A 26,703-nucleotide genomic window follows, 5' to 3' on the forward strand; every position below is an offset into this window, starting at 1 on the left:
CGCAGTGCGAGCGCAGAGCAGGTTCATCAGCGGGGCCGATCCCGCTCTGCTCTCGTGCTGCACAGTTTAATTGGTAAGCGCCGTGTTGTCATACTTTTGGAGTATTTGGTGTTTTCGATACACAGCAAATGGCAGTGCCTAATTAAGAAGAGTGGGGCGATTGAGCAGCCCAATACTTGACCAGCCCACCGGGAAAAGTCCCAGTGCTCCATATGGCCAGTCCATCACTGAGTATCCTGTACATGGCAATCTGCGGAGAACTGCTGCGAGGACGAAGATTATTGCATTGATTGATTGACAGCATATTGAACGAATCTGCGCTAATCAGAGCCAATGTCTGCCCTCACGTGTCTTTTCGCTGTTTTTGGTGGTTACCCCAACTCAAATTCACGCCACGCTTGAGCTCAATGATCACAGTGAGCTGAAAGAATGCTTGAGAGATGTTGCCTCCCTCTGAAACTATCCGCTGGGTGTTGCCGTTTGAAAGTCACTGCAGAAATATGACTGCTGTACACATTATTTGAGCTCACATTGAATTTTTTGTTTTATTTACGTACAGTTTATTTTTCTCACCTGAATTTTTGCCGCCTCTGAGAAATTGCCACTGATCTATACATACATCAAGGCTCTGTTATAAACCATACCTTCCTTCCTAGGCGGCTTGTTTGGGCATCATACACACAGCCCCCAAACTAATGCTGTTCCAAAAGCAGCAAAATTACTTTTCTTGAAATGCCTCATTTTGGCCAAAATTTATGAACATTTACTCCTGTTAACCTCTACTGATTTTAGCCCTATGTTTCCCTAAATGTAACCGATCATCTTAATAGAAATGGCATTGTTTGTCTTTTTACAGGTTCCACCATAATTGTAGACTTTCATGTGTTTATTTCAATTTTAATCTTCACACATTTGAATTATTTTCATGGTACATTTAATTACTATTCACGTTTTCACAGAAAAGCACAGACAAGCTGCTCTTATTTCATAATGTTACATCAGTGAAACAACTGATTTTTAATGGGTTTAATGAAAAACTAATTTTACAAGAACTTTCTAAAAAAGTAAAAACAATGTTTGTCTTTTTACAATTTTTTTCACTCTGCACAAACTAGAATTTCCTGTCTGTTTTTCATTTGCTGTCCATCTTAAATAAAAACCACTACATTTCCCTTCACACTCACCAGTAAAGTATCTTAATATTCATAGACACAGCTTTCCAAACTCACTGACAGCTGTAAGAGATGCTCTTTGATTTCACACACACAAATTATTCAGCCAATCTGATTGCACCTGCAGTGAGTGGATCTTCAGTGATGGAGTCACGCAGGAAACATGTGAAATGATGCACACGAGTTGTGGAGGTTGTGGAGTGGTGTTTAGGGCACTTCTAAGTGTTTCTGGTGAACCGATAATCTGTTGTAAAATAGTATTGATGAATTATTAATGCTGGGGTGGAACTTTGTGTACTATTATACTGTACCAAACACAAAACATGTATCGATCAACTACAAGCCACCAAGCTCAAATACATAATTATAATTATTTATCACACATTTGCACATATACAGTGAAATTCTTTTTTTCACATACCACAGCCAAGCTGGGGTCAGAGCACAGGGTCAGCCATGATACGGCACCCCTGGAGCAGATGGGGTCAAGGGCCCTGCTCAAGGGCCCAACGGTGGCATCGTGGCAGTGTTGGGGCTTGAACCCCTGACCATCTAGCCAGTAACCCAGAGCCTTAACCACCAAGCCACCACTGCCCCTGTGCAGATATCCCTCAAAACAAGGTGTGTAAGAAAATGTAAAAAACCAAAAAAAACACAACAACATACAAATAAAATGTATAATGTTGAGACATACAGTGTACAAGTGCTTCAAGAAAAGATGAAAGCTGAGAGGTAAGAGGGTGAGAGGTTAAAAAAGGGGTGGTTTTGTGATTCTGTATGACGTTTGATGTATATTATGGGGTAAGAGCAGCTCTGAGGTTTCGATCAGCACTGAATATTTCATTCTTCGGCTGAGTGTATTGTCTTTGAACCCTGACCCCACCCCCTCACTGCTCCTCCTCTCCAAACTCATCATTCTGTTTCCTCTTCATGTTCTCAAAGTCAAAGTCACTTCCTGTCATGCGCTTGTAGATGTCTTTAATGTCGTTGCAGGTCATCTCTAAGTGGGCAGTGGCATCGTACGCTCGCGAAATAAAGATCTGCAGGGAAGAGGCAAAAGTGTTTACATGTACTACATTGAACATAAGTCTTTCAATTTTCCTTGTTTTACATGTCAATTTACATAGTTGAGCAATGTAGCACTCAGTATTTTATCACTCTTGGGGAGGAGTAGTTTGGTAAAAGTGGCAATGCTTCATGACACGTAAATCTATTTTTATGGTCTTGGTCTAGTCATGGACTCATTCAGAGCATTCAGTTTTGGTCTGACTTGGACTCGAACAAAGTATGTAATTGGACTTTTCCCTGATAGCAGTCAAGTCCCTTCAAACAATATACCATGAGCGCACCAACTTCTCTGAAAAATATTTCTCTGTCGGAAAACATCAGCGATCTTGTTGTGTTTCCCATATTTCTGTCGGCTGTGTAGAGTCAGAACTAGTGATGCCAGAATTACAAATTAATCATTATTTTGAGTCGATTCTTTCAGGTTAACAAAATCGATTTGCGATTCAGCCCAATTGTTCCCAACCGCTATCTTACTGAATCATTTGCAGCAGTTTCTCACACAGTAAAAAAATTACCAAGTGTTGGATGAACACTGTTGGATGAAGTGGATATTTACCTACAATTATAAACCTTGGATTAATAGCGATGTTCACGTGGCACTTAATACGCGGACCTCCGCTTTTAATTCCGGGAATGCGGAGGAGCATAAACAAGCCAGTCATGCCCTCCGAAAAACTATCAGAGCAGCAAAACGCCAGTACAGGAACAAGATTGAAGGACAGTTCAACACCACCAACTCTAGAAGCATGTGGCAGGGAATTAATATCATCACGGACTTTAAAGAGAATAAAAACTCCGCCATGAACACCACTGCCTCTCTCCCGGACAAGCTAAATACTTTTTATGCACGTTTCGAGGGAAATAACACCGCCCTCGCGGAGAGAGCTCTCGCGGCCAAAGCTACAGAGGTTAGTTCACTCTCCATCTCTGTAGTGGATATAACCCGATCCTTCCGACGGGTGAATATCCGTAAAGCCGTGGGTCCAGACGGCATTCTGGGCCACGTCATCAGAGCGTGCGTGAACCAACTGGCTGGTGTTTTTACGGACATTTTCAACCTTTCCCTTTCTTTGTCTGTCATCCCCACATGCTTTAAAACATCCACCATTGTGCCTGTACCAAAGCAATCCAAAATCACTTGCTTAAATGACTGGCGTCCTGTTGCTCTGACCCCCATCATCAGCAAATGCTTTGAGAGACTAATCAGAGATTACATCTGCTCTGTGCTGCCTCCCTCACTGGACCCATTGCAGTTTGCTTACCGCAACAACCGCTCCACTGATGATGCCATTGCATCTACAATACACACTGCTCTCTCCCACCTAGAAAAAAAGAACACTTATGTGAGAATGCTGTTTGTAGACTACAGCTCAGCATTCAACACCATAGTACCCTCCAAGCTTGATGAGAAACTCCGGGCTCTGGGCTTAAACAGCTCGCTGTGCAGCTGGATCCTGGACTTCCTGTCAAGCAGACGCCAGGTGGTTAGAATGGGCAGTAACATATCCTCATCACTGACCCTCAACACTGGAGCCCCACAGGGCTGTGTTCTTAGCCCACTCTTGTACTCCATGTACACACATGACTGTGTGGCAACACACAGCTCCAATGCCATCAAGTTTGCTGATGATATGACGGTGGTAGGTCTGATCACTGACAATGATGAAACAGCCTACAGAGAGGAGGTGCACAATCTGACACACTGGTGTCAGGAGCACAACCTCTCCCTCAACATCAGTAAGACAAAGGAGCTTGTGGTGGACTTCAGGAGAAGAGAAGGAGAACACAGCCCCATCACCATCAATGGAGCACCAGTGGAGAGAGTCAGCAGCTTCAAGTTCCTGGGTGTCCACATCACTGAGGAACTCACATGGTCTGTCCACAATGAGGCCATTGTGAAGGCTCATCAGCATCTCTTCTTCCTGAGACGGATGAGGAAGTTTGGAATGAACCGCCACATCCTCGCACGGTTATACACCAGCACTGTAGAGAGCATCCTGACTGGCTGCATGGTATGGCAATAGCACCGCCCACAACTGCTAAGCCCTGCAAAGGGTAGTGCGAACTGCCAGACACATCATCGAAGGTGAGCTTCCCTCCCTCCAGGACATATATACCAGGTGGTGTGTGAAAAAAGCTCGGAGGATCATTAGAGACTCCAGCCACCCGAGCCATGGGCTAATCTCACTGCTACCATCAGGCAGTCAGTATCGCAGCATCAGGACCCGCACCAGCCGACTTCATGACAGCTTCTTCCCCCAAGCAATCAGACTTTTGAACTCTTGATCTCTCACGATACATATACATCAGCACTGCACTTTATTAATCGTATTATCTCACACTGGACTGTAATAATTAAATCTCTCTTAACAACACACTGGCAACTGACTATCAACCAACAGCCTGAATGACAATACAGTACAATATAACCTACTGTATATTTTATATATACTATATATACTATTTTTCATTGTATAATGTGTATTCTATATTGTGTGTATTGTATAATGTACATTGTATGTTATTATTTGTATATTGTGTGATATTAAATTGTGTTGTGTAAATCTGAAGTTTATTGTAAATTGGTATATGTCTCATCACTGTCACGACTGCTATGTTGCTCAGAACTGCACCCAAGAATTTCACACACTATTGCACTTGTGTATATGGTTGTGTGACAAAATTGATTTGATTTTTATTTGATTTAGTATGTCGGGGCTATCTAGCTGTTTGAAAGGTTTGACTTCCTCCATAGCACTTTAAACGAGAAAATACTCTCTAGAATTCAAATGGGTCACATCGGTTTCGTGGTCTGTGCCGTGAATATAGAGTGAAGCCCGGTTGAAACGTGTGCTCCAGAGAGCTGCTGAGCAGTTCATTGGTGCAAGTGGTTCTGTGATGGGTCACACAAAAAAAAAGGCTTCAAGCACCTCGCAAATGCACGTCAGATGAGAAGTATATTTAGCATGTATAAAGCACTGAACAAACGTGAGATAAATATTATTACATTTGCCTCAGTGGCCTGAAATTTTGCTTGAGCAGCCTCTGAACAATTTTCAGTGAAGGAAGAACCCTGGCATTGTTCCTTCCCTCCTGTCTGTGACCCTATCTGAACCGTCACGACCCACCAGTTGAGAAACACTGGATTATAAAAGTTTATATTTATTCAGAGAGTTGTCATGACAAACTCAGTAATGCACTCAGTAATTTTTGTTTTTGCTGTGCTGGCAGTCGTACACCCAGTGAACTTGAACGCCTTATACTGCCCTCTAGCGATGTGGATGCAGAATCACGCAAAGGCAGGGTCGCTACTCTCTATCCTCGGTGTCATGTCACAAAACAACATGGCGCTGATAACAGGAGTTTGTCTTTGGGAGAAAAGCCAACAAAACTACATCTGGTAAGAAACCCAATTAAGCTTTTACATTGAAACTAGTTTGAGTCAAAAGACAAGAGTCTCTAGTTTCATCCGATATGCCATTTAAAAATGTCTGCTATTTATCAGGAAATGCCATGCTGCTAAACACAATGTACACTATAGTGTATAATAGTGCTCTTTTTCCTTAGAAATTCTATATTTACTATGCATTTTCATATTAAGATTCAATGGGTTCATCCAAAAGCTGGAAAATGTTGCTTTCAGAGGCTTTATATAGAGTTAGAATGAAAATAAGGTGCATTTTGAACTGTTCTGAGACCAGTGCAGACAGACAGCACACTGGAGTTTAAATCATTCACTAAATAGGGAGGAAGGGTGCATCCTATAGCTTTCAATGCAGCTAAGTGCATTCACTCTTAAAATCCGACCAAAGGTTCAGTTTCAGGCTGTAGATGATGTTTGGATCACTCATCATGTTTGGCAGACATGGCACATTGATAATCAGTACATAGATTTAGAAATTATAATGTATAATCTCATTTTAACATGGTTGGCAGTGATTTGATGATGCTGGCCATTACTTTGAACCAGAATTATTTATGCTGATTTCTGTTTGTTAAAATGCTCCAGCACTGGCTATCATTTGCTTGTTATACATTGCAAAGAGATAACACTGACAATTTGTTGCCAAAGTAGAAAAAAACATTGCTACATAAAAGTCAAATCAAGTCATAATCTTTATTTGCATATTTATTTATTTGATTTTCCCAATACACATTGTTCTAAGCAGCTTTACAAAAAATCCACTGTAATGTCTGTAACATCTCAAAAACATGAATAAATAACACTCCTGGAAACAAACAATTTGATAATAAAAAGAAAATCTAACTTTCTATAGCTTGGTATTATTGAAATTTTCACAATTTAGTCCAGCTGTCCCCATTTGAGGACATACATTTTTAGGAAAACTATTTGCTCTAGAATTTAGTTTTTGCATGTGTATTAGGTGCTACTAGTTACAAATAATAAAGGAAAATGAAAAATGCACACAGCAGTCACACTCGGGGTCTCAGGAGGCCATACGCAGATTACTCACTTTTTGCTTTTGCGCTCCAATATAGCTACACCAAGCAAAACAGAATGCAGAATCTCGAGATGCGTTTTTCAAAGTTTCAAACAACTTTTAATTTAAAACAACATCCTACATTGCACCGTTTATGGCGCAAGATGCTGAAACGTGACACAACCCAAAGTGAGATGTTTCAAAGGCATCTGTCTTGATGCACGTGTAGGCTGCAAAAACATTTCAAGTAGTGCAGACAAAACGCGTCTGGTGAGAGCTGTCTGTGCAATGATATGGAAATAAAATGCACAATAAATAGACTTCTAAAGCCACTTTTTGTATTGTATAATCAATGCTTTACTTGTGTAGTCCCATAATAATATACAGAATGTAATAATAAGAACAATGTATTTTGAATTATCTGAATTGTTATCTGAATTAATATATTACTAAATTATCTTTATTTAGAGGCCTTTCTCAGTAGTAACTGATATGCCAATTAAACTAAACGGCAATATCAGGGGTAATACTTTTTAAATGAGGGAAAAATTACTGAGTGCACATTTAATGATGAGCTCCCTTGCATCAGATGAATCTCAGAAGAGTCTGATACTCACCTGACTCTCAAATCCACCGTCTGATGGCACATAAATATCACTTATGGTCACAAACCAGCCATCCTTCCTGTCTATACTATACTTTCCTATTAAAGCGCAAAATAGATAAATTGCAGTCAAGTGTGTGTGTGTGTGTGTGTGTGTGTGTGTGTGTGTGTGTGTGTGTGTGTGTGTGTGTGTGTGTGTGTATATATATATATATATATATATATATATATATATATATACATACATACACACACACACACACACACAGTATAAGTTTTAAGAGGTGTGTCCCAACCAGTGGCGTAGCCAGAAAAGAGACTTTGGGTGTGCAAGAACTTAAGCACAGTTAAGTGAAATATAATAAAATGACCATTAACAACCATTGCATCAATTTCTTTTTGGCTATAAATTTTTTTTTTAAAGCTCAGTGTAGTTTAAATGACTGAAAAAAATTATAATTGTTGCCCTGTGAATATATAAAAACGAGGCTTAATAGGAAGCTAACCTAACCTAAGAGGAACCTAACCCATCATTATTTTCCAGAATATGCTAAAAGACACAGATGGTACAATTTGCACAATATAGAAAACAATATAAAAACACCAGGTTTTAGTTACATTAATTGGTTAAAAAACTTAATTGTGGAAAAGAAATAAATGAATATTGCATTGTGTTGAACCGATGAATGCACAACTGTAAGAATTCTTTGTATTTATGGAGTACAGGGAGGTTTGGTTCATAATGAAAAAAGAAAATACTGTTGTAATGTTAATTATTAAGCCAATATAAATAAAGGATAATACTGTGACGAGGAGGAGGGTGTGGCCGGGCCGTGATGATGTATGGCCGGCGCTGAATTGGATGATCAGCAGGAGAGCGAGATAAAGGGGAGCCGGAGGCGCCAGTTCGAGAGAGAGAGAGATGCACGCGGCCGAGTTGCATGTGTGTCTGTGTTGGTTTTATGTTGAGAGTTTCTTATTAACATTTATGTTTACTGTTAAGCCAGTTCCCGCCGCCTCCTTGCCCATCCTTTATCTGTTTCAGTGGTGCCGAAACCTGTGAGGGAGGGAGATGCGCTGCTGCAGAGTCCTCGCCACTGCCATCCGCCAGGGGAGCAGCCACGGCCGTCTGCCTGGGGAAGGAGGGGTCGCTCTCTGTGGCCAGAGGAACCACTGCCATCCGCCGAAGAAGGGGAGGAGTGGTTATGTCTGCTAGGGGCCGGAGGACTTGCTACCGTCCGCCAGAGGAGGAGCAAGTTGTCATCCGTCAGAGGGTGGAGCGGTTGAGGATCGGACAACAGCATGTCGGACGGCAAGCAAATTCTTCTCTCTCTCTATGTGTCCCCGCTCGCACTTTCCCTCTCCCCACACCTCCCCTCGTCTCTCCCCCAGGTTCACAGGAGGTTGGGTGGACCACCAGCTGAAAGAACGGCCGGAAGGACAGCATCTCCCCTCCAGAGGTGGGGGGGGGGGAGGGTTTGGTCAGACCGGTGGTGCCCCAGCCTGAATTGGGCGGGGAGAGGAGTGTGAAGAGGAGGAGGGCGTGGCCGGGCCATGATGATGCACGGCCGGCACTGAATCAGATGATCAGTGGGAGAGCGAGATAAAGGGGAGCCGGAAGCGCCAGTTCGGGGGAGAGAGAGAGATGGCCGCGCTGTGTGTGTCATGTCCATTTATATTTGTTGTTGTTTTAAGTTCATTTTTATCCTTAAACCTTTATGTTGACTGTTCAGCCGGTTCCTGCCGCCTCCTCGCCCATCCTTTATCTGTTAGAAATATCATGTTTGTCATGATGCAAACAGTAAAGTGTCAAAAAAATGCCAGTTCATTTAGGTGTACAAGCTTACATTTTGGGTGGCAGTTGCACACCCGTGGCTAAGCCACTGGTCCTGACAATTCTTTAAGAAATGTAATTATGTTCAGCTGGCAAGCTCACTGTTTTTTTTTTTTCTTAAATTAAATATCCTCATTGTCCTTCTCAATATTGGCTCTGGTATCGTCTGCAGAGAATAGAAGCAATTTTGTTGCATTGCACATTGATTTGACAATACTTTCATTCCAGTCTTCAGCAAATCAGCTGAAATGTATCTAGTTACCATGGCAATGACGTCATGCGCTTGGCACTCGCACTCTGTCATCCTGTCATTCAGCGCAAGTTAGAAATACCCAAATAAAAATGTGTTTTCAACAACGAGCTGTGTAACATGTAGCTGGCAACCAGGAGCAAGACGACAGGAACAGATGAAGACGAAGATGTGAGAATGTAAAGTGAAATCCAAAATCATGAACATAGCAAAACAAAACAAACTTAACTTGACTATGACCATGACAAAACCGTAAACTAGAAGCAAAAACAATGTTACAAGATTAAACAAATCACAATACTCGATAAGAGACGAATGCAAACATGAGGGCTATAAATACAAAGACTGGGTAAACAAGTTAACAAAATAACCAACAACAAGACTGAACTAATAACAAGATAAAGACAACGAACACACGAACTAATGACATAACAGAACTGATAACAAGGCTAATAAACAAACCAATGAGAAGACAAGACTAATGAAACATGAGGGTTACATGATAAGGCAAGGAAGTAACATGAAACAGGAACTAAATTTCAAATATGACATGAAATCAAAACAAAACAAAACTCACAAAAACGTGACATACCCCCATGGGTGGCTCCTATCGCCCAAACATCAACAAAAACAACCCTAGATTTCAATGGGGAAATGGTGGACCTTGGGGCAGAAGCGGACATGAACTTTGAGGCAGGGACACCAAGGACCAGATGGCGCTAGAGACCACGGGGAACCAGACAGGACTGGAGTCCATGGCGGATCAGGTATCGTGACAGAAGACCCAGGCGGAGGGCCCAGAGACCGCCGTAGTCCAGGGCGAAGCGGGCAGAGGGCCCAGAAACCGGCATGGGCCAGGAGACCAGGGTGGTCCAGGCGAGGCGGCTGGAGACCACGATTGATCCTGCGGAAGGCCAGGAGACCAGAGCTGTCCAAGCAAAGCGGCAGGGCAGGCCTGACGAGGCAGCGTGGCAGCGAGTACAGCATGCTGTATTTTCAGGGGGCGGAGCCTCTGGAGGCAGACACCCAGGGGTTAAGGCAGCCAGGCATAGTGGGTCAACATGGCTTAGCATGGTAGGCGTGGCAATGTGGCTTGACGAGGCAGACGTGGCAACGTGACTTGACGAGGCGGACGTGGCAACGTGGCTTGACGAGGCGGACGTGACAGCCAAGGCTTCAGGCACTGTCTCTAGGACGGATGAGGCTTCAGGTGCGGGCTCTGGCTCGTGGTCCGTGGCAGGCACAGGCGCTGGTTCGTAGTCTGTGGCAGGAGTGGGCACTGGCTTGTGGAACGTGGTGGCAATGACAGTGGACGGCTCTGACATTGCAGCTATTGTAGGAGTGTTGAGTTCCTCATCAGCCACTCCTACAGTGAAAGATGAACCACTAAGCTGCAGGCCAAAATCGATATATTGTGCCAGAGTCTATGTGATTTGGCCCTGAAACATAAGAGACTTGAGTGGCTCATTTAGTCCAAAGCAAAAAATGTATTTAAGAGCCACCTCATTAAAGTCCACATTATACTCCTCCTAGGGACGATTCTCCTGACACAAACGGAAAAGGCAAACTGCTTTGTTCATGTTGTTAGGTCGAGTATTCTGTAATGTGTAGCTGACAACCAGAAGCAAGATGACAGGAACAGATGAAGACAAAGATGTGACTGCAGTTTAATTATGTAAAGTGAAATCCCGAATCATGACAGCACCAAAACATGAACTTGACCATGACAAAACCGTGAACTAGAAGCAAAAACAACGTTACATTGTTAAACAATCACAATACTCGACTAGAGATAAAGGCAAACATGAGGGCTATAAATACACAGACTGTAGATAACCAATAACAAAACTGAACTAATAACAAGATAAAGACAATGAACACATGAACCAATGACATAACAGAACTGATAACAAGGCTAATAAACAAACCAATGAGAAGACAAAACTAATGAACATAAGACAATTACTAAAAACCAGTGAAAAAAAAAAAAAAACACATGAAACATGAGGGTCACATGACAAGACAAGGAAGTCACATGAAACAGGAACTAAATTTCAAAATAAAAGATATGAAATCAAAACATGAAAATATGAAAGTAAACAAAAACATACAAACATGTGACAAGTTGAAAGAAGCCGATCCATTTCTTTGTGTAACGTGAAAATGTGAGCGAGGATGGTCATTTCCCCACGAGCATGGAGGTAAATCAGACAATGTCACATTCAGACAGCTACACTGCACATTTTACATCATACAAGCACTTAAATGTTGAAATGTGGGAATTGTATTTAGAATGTTAGGTTACAATGTTGTGAATTTTGTGTTAAAATGTGTACCTGACATGACATCACATGGATAGAATAGGCTACATGGAATTTGTACACACACAAAAACAAAGCTTAAATGTGGTTGAATCGTGAAAAACTAAAACTAAAATATACATTTTCACAAACTATATATACACAGTTAAGAGCAGATTTTGGATACCCCTTTTGTTTGATTAGTAATCACACCTCTTTCAGAATGTCTACAAGTATAAGATAAAATATCATATTTTTATGTAGCACTGCCCTTTAGAAGCTACATAAAACCAAATTTACACAAATATTCCTGTTTAAAAGTTTGCATCCCCTTGGTTCTTGTGTTGCCTTCTTGAGCTTGAATGAATGTTTGCACCTTTTGTAACAGTTGTCCTAAGTGTCAAAAGCTGGATGTCAGTATCATATAGCCACGGTTGGGAAGAACTCAAATGTGCAGAAGATGCTGGGAAACCGAAGAATGTACAGTAGTTGGGGGATTTTGCAACCCGGTTACCTTTGCAACCCTAATATATATATGCTGACAGTTGATTAAAATATTTAATTGCGATTAATTGCATGACTTTTCATCGTTAAGTGAATAATTGCAGATTTGGAAAGTGATGAAAACTGACTCTATGCTTCTTTTCCTGTTAAAATGCAAATATCTACTTCTTAGGAAAGAAAACAAAACCGTAAGTAACAATAATGCTTTAATATTTTCCAATCAAAGCCTTGCACAGTATAAAAATAGAGATGCACTGAAATGGCACCAATTCAAATAAACACTACACTTTTCCCAAGTCTAAGTGTGAGGTTGACTAATTGAAAGAACTAGTCCTCCATTCATTGCAATGGGCATTACATCTCTTAAACCCTCATCCTCTACTAAATTAATCAGCTGGCAGGCTGTGGCTATCCAGCGCCAAGCTTCACTTCGAAGTTTCAGTTCCACATAAAAAGCGAAGCAGACAACATCCGTATTCGGAATGGCAAACTACCTATACTACTCTTACTGTTTCTGTCATATCTGTGTATGGCAGAAAAAGTTAGAGTAGTATGGTAGCATGCCATTCCGAACATGGCCAACATCACAAAGGGTTTCCAACCAGTGTTTAGAACTCACACAGGGCTGAATAAAATGTCAGTATCTGATGTTAAAATGAATAAATGTGTAAATCACTTTAAAGAAAAATTAACGCTTAAACATTTTAAATGAATCGTGTGTGTTAAGGAGTTAATTTTGACAGCTCTAATACACTGGCGGCCAAAAGTTTGGAATAATGTACAGATTTTGCTCTTATGGAAAGAAATTGGTTCTTTTTTTAATCAACTGATCACAATGTATAACGTGAAAAATTACTATTACAATTAAAAACAAATGTTCAGAACTTCTTAAACTACTTCGAAGAGTTCTCATAAAAAAATCCTCCACGTGCAGCAATGACAGCTTTGCAGATCCTTGGCATTCCAACTGTCAGTTTGTCCAGATACTCCAGTGACATTTCACCTCACACATCCTGTAGCACTTGTCATAGATGTGGCTGTCTTGTCAGGCACTTCTCATGCACCTTACAGTCTAGCTGATCCCACAAAAGATCAATGGGGTTAAGTTCCATAACTCTCTTTTCCAATTATCTGTTGTCCAATGTCTGTTTCTTTGCCCACTCTAATCTTTTCTTTTTGTTTTTCTGTTTCAAAAGTGGCTTTTTCTTTGCAATTCTTCCCATAAGGCCTGCACCCCTGAGTCTTCTCTTTACCGTTGTACATGAAACTGGTGTTGAGCGGGTAGAATTCAATGAAGCTGTCAGCTGAGGACATGTGAGGCGTCTATTTCTCAAACTAGAGACTCTGATGAACGTATCATCTTGTTTAGTTGTACATCTGGGCTTCCACATCTCTTTCTGTCCTTGTTAGAGCAAGTTGTCCTTTGTCTTTGAAGACTGTACTGTATACTTTTGTATGAAATCTTCAGTTTTTTGGCAATTTCAAGCATTGTATAGCCTTCATTCCTCAAATCAATGATTGACTGACAAGTTTCTAAAGAAAGCAGTTTCTTTTTTGGCATTTTTGACCTAATATTGACCTTAAGACATGCCAGTCTATTGCATACTGTGGCAACTCAAAAACAAACACAAAGACAATGTTAAGCTTCATTTAATGAACCAAATAGCTTTCAGCTGTGTTTGATATAATAGCAAGTGATTTTCTAGTACCAAATTAGCAATTTAGCATGATTAATCAAGGATAAGGTGTTGGAGTGATGGCTGCTGGAAATGGGGCCTGTCTAGATTTGATCAAAAATTACTTTTTTTCAAATAGTGATGGTGCTGTTTTTTTTACATCAGTAATGTCCTGACTATACTTTGTGATCAGTTGAATTTCCTTCTGAAACAGCAAAATATGTACATTATTCCAAACTTTTGGCCGTCAGTGTATATGTACAATTTTGGGGCTTTTTTTTTTTTTGGAGTGTAGACAAGCCAGTAGATGAGAGAGGGAAATGGGATCATGACATGAACCGGAGTCCCCTTGAGCAAACAGCTCTTGAATGTCCTTAACGCATGCATAGCCCACTGCATCACAGCACTGACATTTGTTGAGCATCCTAATGCTAAATGATTTCAATTCATCTTGTTCTGCTTCGTCAATGGTGATCTTGAAGAACAATCTCACAGTTGGGTTTAATACAATACTATTTCTAATGGCATTTGATCTGCCATTGTGACAGATCCACTTCAAAGAGACACTGACTTGTGGTCGATGGGCTCCAGCAGCTCCAGAGTGGGTTCAATCTCAGCTTCAGGGTCACTGCTCTCCACTGTAGTGCTTGCGATAGCGATGTACTTCCCCTGCGCCGCAACGTTATGAGCATATGAGATCAGACACACATAGATATCTGGTGATGAGAACAACACAAGCAGAAATATGAAGTGAGTGCAGAATTGTCAGTGTACAGAAATGTACAGAAATAGTGATGTGCTACATATATATTTAAAATACTGTATAAGTTCAGACCCCTGCATTACCTGGGCCACAATGGTGGTAAATTATGAGTCACCCCTTCTGGGGTACAAGCTTTGGGTTACTAGCAGTGCTTAACTAGCAGGACTAGCAGGGTCTGGTTGGTTGGATCAAAGAATTGTATAAAAAAAAGAGTGCATTTACAATCAATCAACACTGTAAGCGAACAGCATGAAGCAACGTGAGAAAACAAAACACCTCTCCCGTTAAAAAAAATAAAAATACACTGCAAAATGAAATTCAAGTCATTACTATACAGATTTTCAGTCATTTTCAGCTTGTTCCTTTTACAAAACTATTGTATGCTTCAGAAGAACTACTTTTATGATTTCTTTATAGTGCTTATTGTCATTTTTGAAGTGTAACACCCACTGGTCTCTGTATGAAAAAGAGCAGAGTTGAATAGAGCTCCACTTTTTCAGTCGTCTTGCTTTGGAAGTATTTTTTCTCATTTATTCTATAGGTATTTCATAAAATCCTTCCTAAAAGAATATGAGCCATGAACTAAACCAACCAGCTCCGAGGTGAATCACAACATTACAAACTTTGATTTGAAGCAAAAAAGTATTTGAAAATCTGACAAATTTACACGATTGCATACTTCTAATATCTTTAATGAGAGAATGAACTACAATCCCATGAAGCATTTCCAGTAACGTAACTGACTGAAATACGATGGAAACATATAAAACTATTGATTTAAGTTAGTTGATAAGCACAGAATCAGTATTTTGTTAATATTATTGCAAAATATTCCAATATTTACAAATAAATGTATACATAGTTTGAGAGTGTAGGGAGAGCGACTCGATTGCGTCATTTACAATGCATCATAGGAGTGGAGAACTCTTTTGGCACACTTTGATTGCCATTATTCTCTGATTGGTGGATTGTTTCTCTTCAGAATCATAGGTAGTGTAGTTCTCCACCAGAAATGTCACTACTAAACATTTTTTTTTTTAAATGAAGTTGAACTAACGTGGACTGATGGCTTTAATAGAAGCATATACCATCGATTAACAACCTCGGAGCTCACAGTTGGTCTGTCTTTAAAGGTTTAAAAATTAATTTGCCAATGAAAAAAAAAGGTACAGAATTTTGGAACCAGATTGTTGCACTCTATACTCTTTATGTTCCACAGACGTAAGAAAGTCACACAGGTTTGGAATGACATGAAAGTGAGTGAATGATGACAATTTTCATCTGTTCTTGTGAAGGACTGCTCACTCACCAGAGTTGCGGTTGACTTGGTTTTGTGGAATGATGATTTGACAGGAATTAGCATCACTGGTGTTGTTGATTGGATGACTGAGGATGCAAATGGCTCGAATCACCTGACCCACTTTTCGAACCCCGTCCTGAATGTAGCTGGGGTCACAGATGAGCTGCTTGCAACGAGCAATCTGTCAGAAGGAACAGAGCAAAAAAGTTTTTAAAACATGTTTTCTTGGGTTTTAGGAAATATTTTGAGGTTTTCCTCTGGCCTCAGTTTCACTTTCACTTTTGATCCTTATTCTTTTCTGTTAATGTTCTGTTAATGTCTATTAATATAACAACAATCATCTTCTTGGAGGACATTTTTGGTGGGAACACAACAGCACAAACATTAGTTGTGTTATTAGTTGGTTTGCCTCACTTTAAAACATACCATCATTTGTCTTTACAGAAATCTGTACTTCAAAAGATGGTTAAAAAATATCAAAATGAACCAGATGAAAACCTCATGTAAGCTAGGTGTCAATCCCTCACTAGTATTGTGTAAATCAAGTTGTAATTGATAGAGTTGAAGTGCTTAGAGCTTGGTCAAAGCATATTTCTAGAGGTTATGCATAGGCACATGCATTTAAGGCGTAGGGTTCAAAAGGTACTTCATAACAGGAATGACCCTAATACAGTGAGTTCGGAATTGTGTGTTTGTGTATACCTCTCTCTCAGACTTTTCGCCCACCACACGTTCATCTTCAATTATTATCTCATCCACGGGTTTATTCAGCATGTATGTTCCTCCATAGACAGCGCTCAATCTATCCATGAAACAAAGCAGAAAGCAGGATGAACATTGCTAATCTTCAGCTAGTACACCGCATGTTCCTTTAAATTTTTTGACCTTGCAAAGCTTTGAGGCAGCTCTCCCAGCCCATAGAGAGGATAGAGATACGGACTCTTCCCATATCGAGCCAGAGATTCACTATACAGCTTAATATGGTTAATGGTCTCAATACACGGCTGGTCTAGATAACTGGAAAACAGAGAAAAAAATAAAAGATAAAAGGACATAAAATGATGCCAAATATGATGCAGACATAATCAGCTTCTGGATGAATGTCACAAAACCTGTCAAGAACATATCCAGGTCATATTTCAGCCCAAAAACAAAAAGGAAAAAAGACGTTATATTTTGCGTAAAGAAAATGAAGCCAATTTTAGGATCATTACTGTAGTGCAAAACGCATAATGGTACATTGTCTATATTGTAAGTATTACATTATGGTAGTGTTTGTTGTTCTGCCTTTAATTTTTCCTGATTTCAATCATTTAATTATTGATAATAATTAATGAAGTAAACGATAAAACCACAAATGTTTTCACAAACTCATGATTCACACCGTTAATGCTAAAAGTAAGTTTCTCAAATTAACAGAAAAATTAGTACTGATGTATTGTCCAAATAATTACAATCCATATAATCACATATGCAATGCTTCATGAATTTCAACTTGATTTCTGAGTGCTGTATGTATTTGTGCAGCTATTTGGATGATTCTTAGGTAAAACATGCCCAGGTCACATTTTACCCCCAAATCAAAAGAAAAAACTAACAAACAAACTAAAAGAATGTAATTAGTTTTTATGAATGGTAATTACCACAATGTGTCTGGATCTTTTGATTTTTAAGGGTTTTTGTATGCTGTATTATTCTCAATGGGGATTCTCATTTGATTATCATATTCACATTTTGAGTTTCCTGAAAAAAAGTTTAATTCCTCCTAGACCAATGGTCCAACCCCACACAAAATTTGGCATGTATCATCTAGAGAGCCTCGTGGCAAAAACTTTTCAAAATAATTTTTATTCATTGAATTATTGAGAAGACATAAGTGAATTGAGCCATGGCCAAAAATTTCATAGGCTAAGATCTTTAAATGGTTGACACATACAAGCAAATTTTGTGTGAATTAGACCAATGGTCTAGATAGAACAAGTGCACCCCCCCCTCGGGGAAATTGTAAATGGCCGACTGAATACCTACGAAGTCACAAAAGTTCTTAGAAATGAAATCACTTTGCCACTGACCAGGGTTGTTATATAAATTAAACTTGTTTTTATTTTTTATTTTGTTTTTTAATTTCAGTTGTTTTAGTTAGTTTTAATGGCCCATAAATGGGTTTTATTTAGTTTGTATTTTTGGAAAATGGCAATTTTTAGTTTTTATTTATTTATGTAGCACCACAAGATATTATCTGTAACCACTGAAAACCCTAATAGACCAATATTTTGGAAATGGCACTGCTTACGTCACACACCAAACCAAAATGCCTAGATCCCAACACACCACCAAAAAACATGGGCTGTGTCCCCATCCTCCGACCGGCATCGCCAGCAGGTGGGTATGTCCTTAAAACCAAGCCTATACAATTCAGAGGGAGTCCGATAGAATCGATGTAAAATCGTAAACTGCATAAGGTGCCCCTTTACATCTCTAGATGTAGATTTGATGTTTTTTAGGAATCCTAGCCCACACTCCCTCCTCCAATACCAAGCCCAAATCTTTCTCACATAATCTCTTGAGAAGCCGAAGCTCCGTCCCCCAGACTCTGAATTAGCAGGGAGTAATACACTGATGCCTCATGACCTTTTCCAAAAGCAGTAATCACCTCTCCCAGAGTATCTGCTGCTTTAGGGTGGTGTATGCTGCTCCCAAATATAGAACAAAGCAGGTGGCGCAGCTGTAAATACCTAAAGAACTGAGACTTGGGAATCCCAAAATGTCGAACCATATTTTCAAAGGATCTCAACACTCCACTCTCATATAGGACACCCAGCGTATTAACCTCCCTCACAATCCACTCTGTCTAGCAGAAAGGTGACTTATTAATACATAATTTTGGGTGCAGCCATATGCTTGAGGCTACATTTAAATAAATGTCAGAATTAAACACTCTGGACACCTTTGTCCATACGAGTGTGAATGCGAGATAACGGTGTAATTTAAATTCTCCAGTTAGTTTGATAGAAAGGCTTTGTAATGGCGAAATAGGGGCAAAAACTTCCTGCTCAATACAAAACCAGGGAGGGGCTCTCTCAGGTGGGAGCAACCAATGAGCCAAATGCCTGAGACCGAATGTATAATAATAAAACAAAATCTTGGGTAGGCCTAGCCCACCTTTTTCAATCTGCCTATGTAACTTAATGAAATGTAATCTGGGACGTTTACCATTCCAAATGAAGGACTTCGCTATGCTATCAAATTGCTTGAAATAAGAGAGGGGGACATCTATAGGGAGAGATTGTAGCAGTTAATTGAATTTTGGAATACAATTCATTTTAATAACATTAAACTTTTCAGTCATAGATAAATGTAATGAAGCCCACCTGCCCACATCGCTCGAAAACCTTTTTATTAAAAGGTCAAAATTAACTAAAAATTTGGGAATAAAATACTTAAATACTTAATGCCCTGTTTGGGCCACTGGAAGGCGCCTGGTTGAAAAGCCGTTACTGGGCAGCATACTGACAGAGCCAAAGCTTCTGATTTAGACCAATTCACTCTGTATCCTGAGAATTTAGAAAAGGAATTAACAATTCTGTGGAGGTAAGGCGTAGATCTAGTAGGGTCGGAGACAAATAATAAAATATAATCTGCATAAAACAAAAGCTTATGCGCCAGACCTCCCGCCACCATCCCTGGAAAATCATCCTCCTTTCTTTTCACGGCTGCTAATTGTTCCAGGGCAAGACAGAACAATAAGGAGAAAGAGGGCAACCCTGCCGGGTGCCCCCATCCAGAGTAAAATAATCTGAAATTAATTTAAAAAACAGAAAAAACGACAGCGGCAACTGGCGTCCATCCCCCCAAACTCAAACAGTCCATGAATGCCCAAGAGAACCCCCGCGACAACCCCACCACTGGACTACAAGTCCCATGTTTCCACACAAACCTTGTGAGACAGAACCACGTGGCAAAAGACAATCTACAAAACAAACTCTAGCCAATAGGTGGAACAAACACAAAGAGTGTGCAGATTCACCCACAAAATTATCCCGAAGGTGTGCCACTCCACAGAACAAGCTCCAGCTGCCAGGCGGAACCAGCACAACCGGATACGGTTCTCCATGTCCTCCAAATTCTCCTAGACACGCTCCAAATCCACCTTGGGCACTAGCGGATTAGCAAATTCCCTCTCCGATGACTCCAGATAATCCATCCGTTTCTCGACATCCCCCACTGTTGTAACCACATCGGTAAACTTTGTCTCCATGGCAGTGATCGATCAACGTATCACAACAAGATCCTCCAAGTCAGCAACGACCTTCGTCAGCACTGCTGACATGTTCAACATCTCTCTGACTAAATCGACTCCCAGGCTCGGGGCCTGCTCGGGGGTGTCAGCTTGAGCATGTAAGTGTCTTTTAATGTCTCTAGAGGCTGAGGATTTTGAATTCTTTGATATATTGTCCTCCTAGAACAGTTATGGAACAGAGTGTATCGAATCTCACTGGTTTATGTCATTTAAAAGTGTTAAAACTAGCAAAGTGCGCAGAGCTCGACGTTCACACGTCCAATCCTCGCATGGTGTCACATGACTCCCTTTGAATTCCATTGTTGAAAAAGGATTTCGAGGGTTCTCGTAGATGGCTGTAGCTTCAAGCCATCAACTGAGCTGACAGGATTGAAGCAATCATTTCAACTCACGGCTTGGCAGCAAATGTACAAGGATGTTATTAAAGGGATAGTTCACCCAAAAATGAAAATTCTCTCATCATCTTGACTTACTTTCTTCATCAGAACACATTTGAAGAAAAATAGTAAAATATCTCAGCTCAGTAGGTCCTTAAAATGCAAGTGGATGGTGATTTCACTTTTGAAGCTCCAAAAATCACAGACAGTCAGCATAAACATCATCCATACAACTCCAGCGGTTAAATTAATGTCTTCTAAAGCGACACGGCCACTTTTGGTGCAAAAAGGATAAATATTTAAGCAGCACTCTCTCAATGCACCTGATGCAGCAACCACTCCACAATAAACTGTATGCTTACTATGATCTTCTTTGAAGTGTTTATGAAGTGCTCTCGTATGCTGGACAATTTGGGTCATGTTATTTCCGCTTCAAATTGTCTCCATACTTTTTTAAACTAGTTATCATGAAACACATTTTTCACTCCTGTAAAGTGACGTCACTGTTGGAACTTCATCTATTAATTAATTAAATTCACTGTCAATGATTTTCGTTATTGATAATTATCAATTTTGTAGATTAGTTGTTTCAGTACTGACTAGGTGCACTTGTCTGTCCTGTAGAGGGCAAGAGCGTGGCCTGTGAAATCTATGACATCCTGTCCCAGGTCAAACGTCTTATAGACGTCCCGCATGGTGGTCACTGTGGGGTCCACACCCTCAAATGTCTTGGGATCGTTTTCAAAGTTTGCCACAAATACAAGGAACTTACGGAACCTTCTCTTCTCAAACATCTCCATTAGATCTATACATGGACAGAGTTTCAGAAATTGACAATACCACTTATGTAATGAATTTTTTATGGTCAAACATATTTTGTATGAGTAAATGAAGATACAGAGAATGATTGGAATTAAAAAAATGGCACACACCTGACGCAAGAGCCTCCATCCTGACGCGAGAGCACATTCGACGTCGGGGTCTTCCTCGAGGTCGAGGGGCCGGTTTCTCCGGGTAAGTCCTATGGAATTCTGCGATGAGATTGGGATCGAGGATATCATCCGCCTTGACCCAGAACCTCTTCTCCGGACCGTACTCCTCCCAATCTACCAGATACTGGATCTGGCTTTCCCGACGTCTGGAATCTAGCAGATCTCGTACTAGGAATGCCTCTTCGCCATCCACGATCATGGGTGAGGGGCCTGTGTCACCGCCTTCCTCCTCCACCCTTGGACCACCGGCAGGTTTCAGCAGAGAGACATGAAAAGTGGGAGAAATACGATAATTAGCAGGTAATTGGAGGCGATAGGACACAGGATTGATTTGTCTTAGAATTTTGAACAGATCCACATACCTGGGACTGAGCTTCTTGCAAGGTAGACGGAGACATAGGTCCCGGGTTGAAAGCCACACCCACTGTCCTGGAACGTAGTTGGGACTGGGACGACGATGGCGGTCAGCTTGTTCTTTTCCCCTGTTTATGGCATGCTGTAGATGGACATGAGCTTGATCCCAAACAGCCTCACTATGTTGAAACCAGTTGTTAACAGCAGGAACATCAGACGGTTCACCAGACCATGGAAATAGTGGGGGTTGGAACCCCAGAACACACTGAGAGGGTGTCAATTTTGTGGAGGGTTTGAGGATCGAGTTCTGCACGTATTCTGCTCAGGGAAGAAAGCGGCTCCAGTCTGCTTGATTCTGTTGACAGTACATGCAAAGGAATTTTGTGAGTTCTTGATTCAGATGTTCAGTCTGGCCATTAGACTGGGGGTGATAACCTGAAGTGAGACTTATATTGACATTAAGTAGTCGAAAGAAAGCTGTCCAAACCCTTGATGTAAACTGAGGGCCCCGGTCAGAGACAATGTCTTCAGGAAGACCATAGTAGCGGAACACATAATTGAAAAGATGTTCTGCGGTTTCAAAGGCTGATGGAAGCTTAGACAGGGGTATTAGTCGACATGCCTTAGGACATACCTTGGGAGATGGGTAGATCGGTGACAAAATCAATGGCGATGTGGGACCAAGGTCGTTGTGGAATGGATAGAGGTTGTAGCAACCCTGCCGGTAGTTGTCTGGGGTTTTTTGCTGTGGCGCAGGTGTGACAAGCGTTCACGAATGTACTGGTGTCTGCCTGTAGCGTCTCCCACCAGAACCGATTTCTTAACAATCGTACTGTTGTAGTAATGCCTGGATGGCCAGAGCTTGCAGAGGAATGCACCCAGCGGATTACCTTTTCTCATAGACTAGGTGGCACAAATGTTCAGTTGGGCGGACATATCCTCCAGGAGCCGGGTTCTGTGCATGTGCCTGGGAGATTTCGGACATGATGTCCCACTGGACCGGAGCTAGGATCAGAGAGGATGAGATGATGGGTTCTGGAGAGGGATTCTGAGGAGTGGAGTCAAATTGACGGGATAGTGAGTCAGCTTTGATGTTCTTTGATCCTGGATAAGTGATTGAAAAGTTAAAACGAGTGAAAAATAGTGCCCATCTGGCTTTCCTGGGGTTTAATCTTTTGGCTGAGCACAAGTATTTGAGGTTGCAATGATCGGTTAATACCAGAAATGGATTTCTGTCCCCCTCCAGCCAGTGTCGCCATTCTTCGAATGCTTTCATGGCTAACAGTTCACGATTGCTCACATCATAATTCTGTTCAGCAGAGGAGAGTTTATGTGAGTAGTACGCACAAGGGAAAAGCTTAGGAGGATTACCTTGGCATTGAGAGAGGACAGCGCCAATACCAGTGTTTGATACATCTACTTCAACCACGAAAAGTACGTTGGGATCAGGATGATGCAGAATAGGAGCAGAAGTGAAGTGACTTTTCAATTCATTAAAGGCTTGGATGGCATCAGAAGACCAACAAAGCTTGGTATTACCTCCCTTTGTCATGGCGATGAGTGGAGCGGTGACAGTGCTGAAGTTTTGAATTAATCTTCTGTAAAAATTGTGGGGGGGGGGGGGATAGTGGGGGTTATATATTGATTCTGTATATGTGTGTTCTGCTGTTAATATTTAATGGTTGAATCAATAAAAAAATGTTAATCATAAAAAAAAAATCTTCTGTAAAAATTTGCAAATCCTAAGAATCGTTGTAGTTCCTTTACAGTAGTGGGTTGAGGCCAGTTTAGAACAGTTCGTACCTTGCCCTCATCCATAGACACCCCTTCTGGACTGATGATATAACTGAACTGAACTGAATTGAAGTTTGGTGGAATTCACATTTCTCTGCTTTGGCATACAATTGGTGTTCCATGAGACGCTTCAGAACTTCCTGGACCTGCTTGATGTGTTCCTCCAGGGTGTCTGAATAAATCAGTATGTCATCTATATATAAAATTAAGCCCTGGTTAAGCATATCTCTGAATACGTCATTTATGAAAGACTAGAACACAGATGGACTATTGGACAGTCCGAATGGTATAACGAGATATTCATAGTGCCCGCTCCTGGTAGAAAAGGCAGTTTTCCACTCATCCCCCTCTCGAATGCGAATAAGGTTGTACGCGCAGCGTAGATCAAGCTTGTTCCAAAGCTGTGGGAACGAGGGGTAAGGGATATCTGAATTTAACCGTTATATCATTTAGACCATGATAATCAATACAAGGACAAAGGGCCCCATCCTTTTTTCCCACGAAGAAGAATCCTGCTGCTGCCGGTGAAGTGGATGGACGAATGAAACCCTTGGCCAGTTCTTCTTCAATGTACGATTTCATGGCATTAGCCTGAGGTTCTGACAGGGGAAAAATTCTGCCTCTTGCTGGTGAGGCACCAGGTAACAGATCAATGGTGCAGTCGCTAGATCGATGTGGTGGTAGCTGCGAGGCTTTGGTTTTACTGAAGGCTTCAAATAGATCAGCATACTCAGAAGGTATATGTGGTGCTATGTTGGACTCGTTAGTCACCATAGTGGTATTCATAAACATAGGGATGATTGATTTTAAACACTTGGACAAGCAGCTGGGATCCCATTGCATGATCTGCTTCTCTCGCCATGAAATTTGTGGGTTATGGTCCTGCTGCCAGGGTAACCGAGAATAACTGGGTTGTGTGGAGAGTGGATGATGAAGAGGTGTGTTGTTCAGTGTGTAAAATTCCAACTTGCAGAATGAGGTCTGTGGTGGTGTACAATACCTGGCCGGTCCCCAGGGGGCGCCCATCTAGCGCTGCCACTGCCAAAGGAGAGTCACAAGGAATTAGTGGTATCTTATGCTGTCGGGCTAAATTTTCAACAATAAAGTTGCCTGCTGCCCCCAAATCTAACAAGGCCTTAGTGATGATGGTGTCTGACAGGAACGTTAGTTTTACTAGCACTTCAATACAAGCAGTGGTTTGAATAGAGGAAATCAACACACTTACCCTGCGATTGTGTGTTTGAGGGGGTCGTGTCAAACAGTCAGCTCTCAAATGTCCTGCTTGACCGCAATATAAACAGAGACGGTTCCTGATGCAGTGTTCACGCTCCTCTGTGGAGGGATGAGTTCGACTGACCTGCATAGGTTCAGCGTCTTCACTGGGTTGATGCGTTTGAGTGAAAGTGTTGATAAATCGATTAGGTCTCCTGGAGTGAATGAGATTGTCAATACGAATAGCGAGGTCGATAAATTGGTCCAGGGTTCTGCCTTCATCACGGCAGGCCAGCTCCGATTGCACGTCAGTATTTAATCCTCGACGAAACAGCAGTTTTAATGTGTCTTCCACCCACACAGTTTGCGCAGTGAGAGTGCGAAAAGACAGAGTGAATTCAGCTGCAGTATTTCTTCCTTGACGAAGCGCAAGCAGTTGTTCCCCAGCACTCCTGCCTCCCTCAGAATGTTCGAATACCTCTCTCAGACATTGAATAAATTCATTGAAAGTGGTGCGGTTTAGTCCTTGATTGGCCCAGACAGCTGTTGCCCATTCCAACACCTTACCAGTGAACACACAAGAGAGATCTTGCCATCATCGGTCGGGTATAACGAGGGTTGTTGAGCCAGGAACATAGAGCATTACATGAGGAAGCCTTTACACCTGGTTGGGGTGCCGTCAAATTTTACGGGAAAGACTAAACGTGGATTAGCAGTAACTGTACTGCGAGGTATTAAGACTGGTACCTGACTCGCTTGAGGCGCTGGGGAAATGGATTCAGGTGCGGGCTGATGAAGACTCTGTACAGATTTCACTAACTCTTCTGTTAGTGTGGTGAGTCGGCATTGTTGTTGTTGGTGAGATGTCAGTAGGTTAGCTTGGGCAGAGAGTTCACTGAACAGATGCATGAGGACCGCTGGATCGGTAGTTGGTGAAGTATTCTGTAACACAGACTCAGGCTGAGTGGGATCCATGTGCGGTTTATTAGAACACAAGTTCAAAGTACAAACAGGTGTGGGTAGGATAACCAAGGCAACCAACAATATCAGAGACAGGGCAGTAAACGTAGTCAAACAGGCAGAGGATCGGGGCAGGCAGCAAAACAGCAATAGTGATAGTCCAGGCAAAACACAGTAATAGGCAGGCAGCAGAGAATCGTAAAGGGTAATCCAAAGCAGAGTCAAACACGGGCTGATCAACACAATAATAATGCTCAGAAATGTAGCCAGGGCAAACAAGACTTTGCAATGAACAAACACACACACCAGGCTTAAATAGTCTGAGTGATATGAAGCAGGTGTAGAGTAATCAGTCCAGGCATGTGGGCACTTGGGAAATGTAGTTCAATGTTAATATTCACGTGAGAGAGACCTCCGGTGGTCGACTGAGGAATCTTCACCGGCGTTCGTGACAAACTTATGGAGTTTTGTGTTCCTTGCCACAGTCACCTTTGGCTTGCTCACTGGGGTTCTAAATACAATTATTATTGACATATCAGCAATGGACAACTTACCAGAAAAATGATCATTTTTTATATCAATAATTACATGACAAATGCCATTCCTGATATCAACAATGCAATTACAACATGTGAAAATGCTCACAAAGTGAAAACGAAATTTCAGATATCCGAAGGGAGTATTCTTATGTTTGCTTGAGAAAGCCAACATACTGATATTCTATTTAAGCTTATTATTATTCTTAGACTCAAAATTTCTGACTGTATCTCCTCCTAGAGCTTTCAAGCTACATCCACCAAT

The 26,703-nt window shown here is 41.3% G+C and overlaps 1 protein-coding gene across 1 annotated transcript; it reads right to left on the reverse strand.

Moving 5' to 3' along the window:
- Nucleotides 1-718: 718 nt before the first annotated feature.
- Nucleotides 719-26,461, reverse strand: LOC127419216 (rab GDP dissociation inhibitor alpha-like). The gene is made up of 10 exons (XM_051660446.1): nucleotides 24,956-26,461; nucleotides 21,945-24,768; nucleotides 21,523-21,818; nucleotides 21,200-21,395; nucleotides 16,799-16,930; nucleotides 16,616-16,715; nucleotides 15,923-16,094; nucleotides 14,422-14,566; nucleotides 7,300-7,366; nucleotides 719-2,212 (listed from the first exon to the last, which is right to left on the reverse strand). The coding sequence occupies exons 3-10, from the start codon at nucleotides 21,779-21,781 to the stop codon at nucleotides 2,060-2,062; spliced, it is 1,224 nt and encodes a 407-aa protein (XP_051516406.1). The 5' UTR covers nucleotides 21,782-21,818; nucleotides 21,945-24,768; nucleotides 24,956-26,461; the 3' UTR covers nucleotides 719-2,059.
- Nucleotides 26,462-26,703: the final 242 nt, after the last annotated feature.

Source organism: Myxocyprinus asiaticus, chromosome 28, assembly GCF_019703515.2.
Source record: "Myxocyprinus asiaticus isolate MX2 ecotype Aquarium Trade chromosome 28, UBuf_Myxa_2, whole genome shotgun sequence".
Taxonomy (NCBI): domain Eukaryota; kingdom Metazoa; phylum Chordata; class Actinopteri; order Cypriniformes; family Catostomidae; genus Myxocyprinus; species Myxocyprinus asiaticus.

What these genes read in the sequence shown, in the direction of transcription:
- LOC127419216 (XM_051660446.1), bottom strand. Translation starts at nt 21,781, where the DNA reads ATGATCGTGGATGGCGAAGAGGCATTCCTAGTACGAGATCTGCTAGAT. An exon ending in GATGGAGGCTCTTGCGTCAG is followed by an intron (nt 21,396 to 21,522) that starts GTGTGTGCCATT and finishes GTCCATGTATAG; the next exon opens with ATCTAATGGAGATGTTTGAG. An exon ending in CTGGAGCCCATCGACCACAA is followed by an intron (nt 7,367 to 14,421) that starts GTCAGTGTCTCT and finishes TAGTATAGACAG; the next exon opens with GAAGGATGGCTGGTTTGTGA.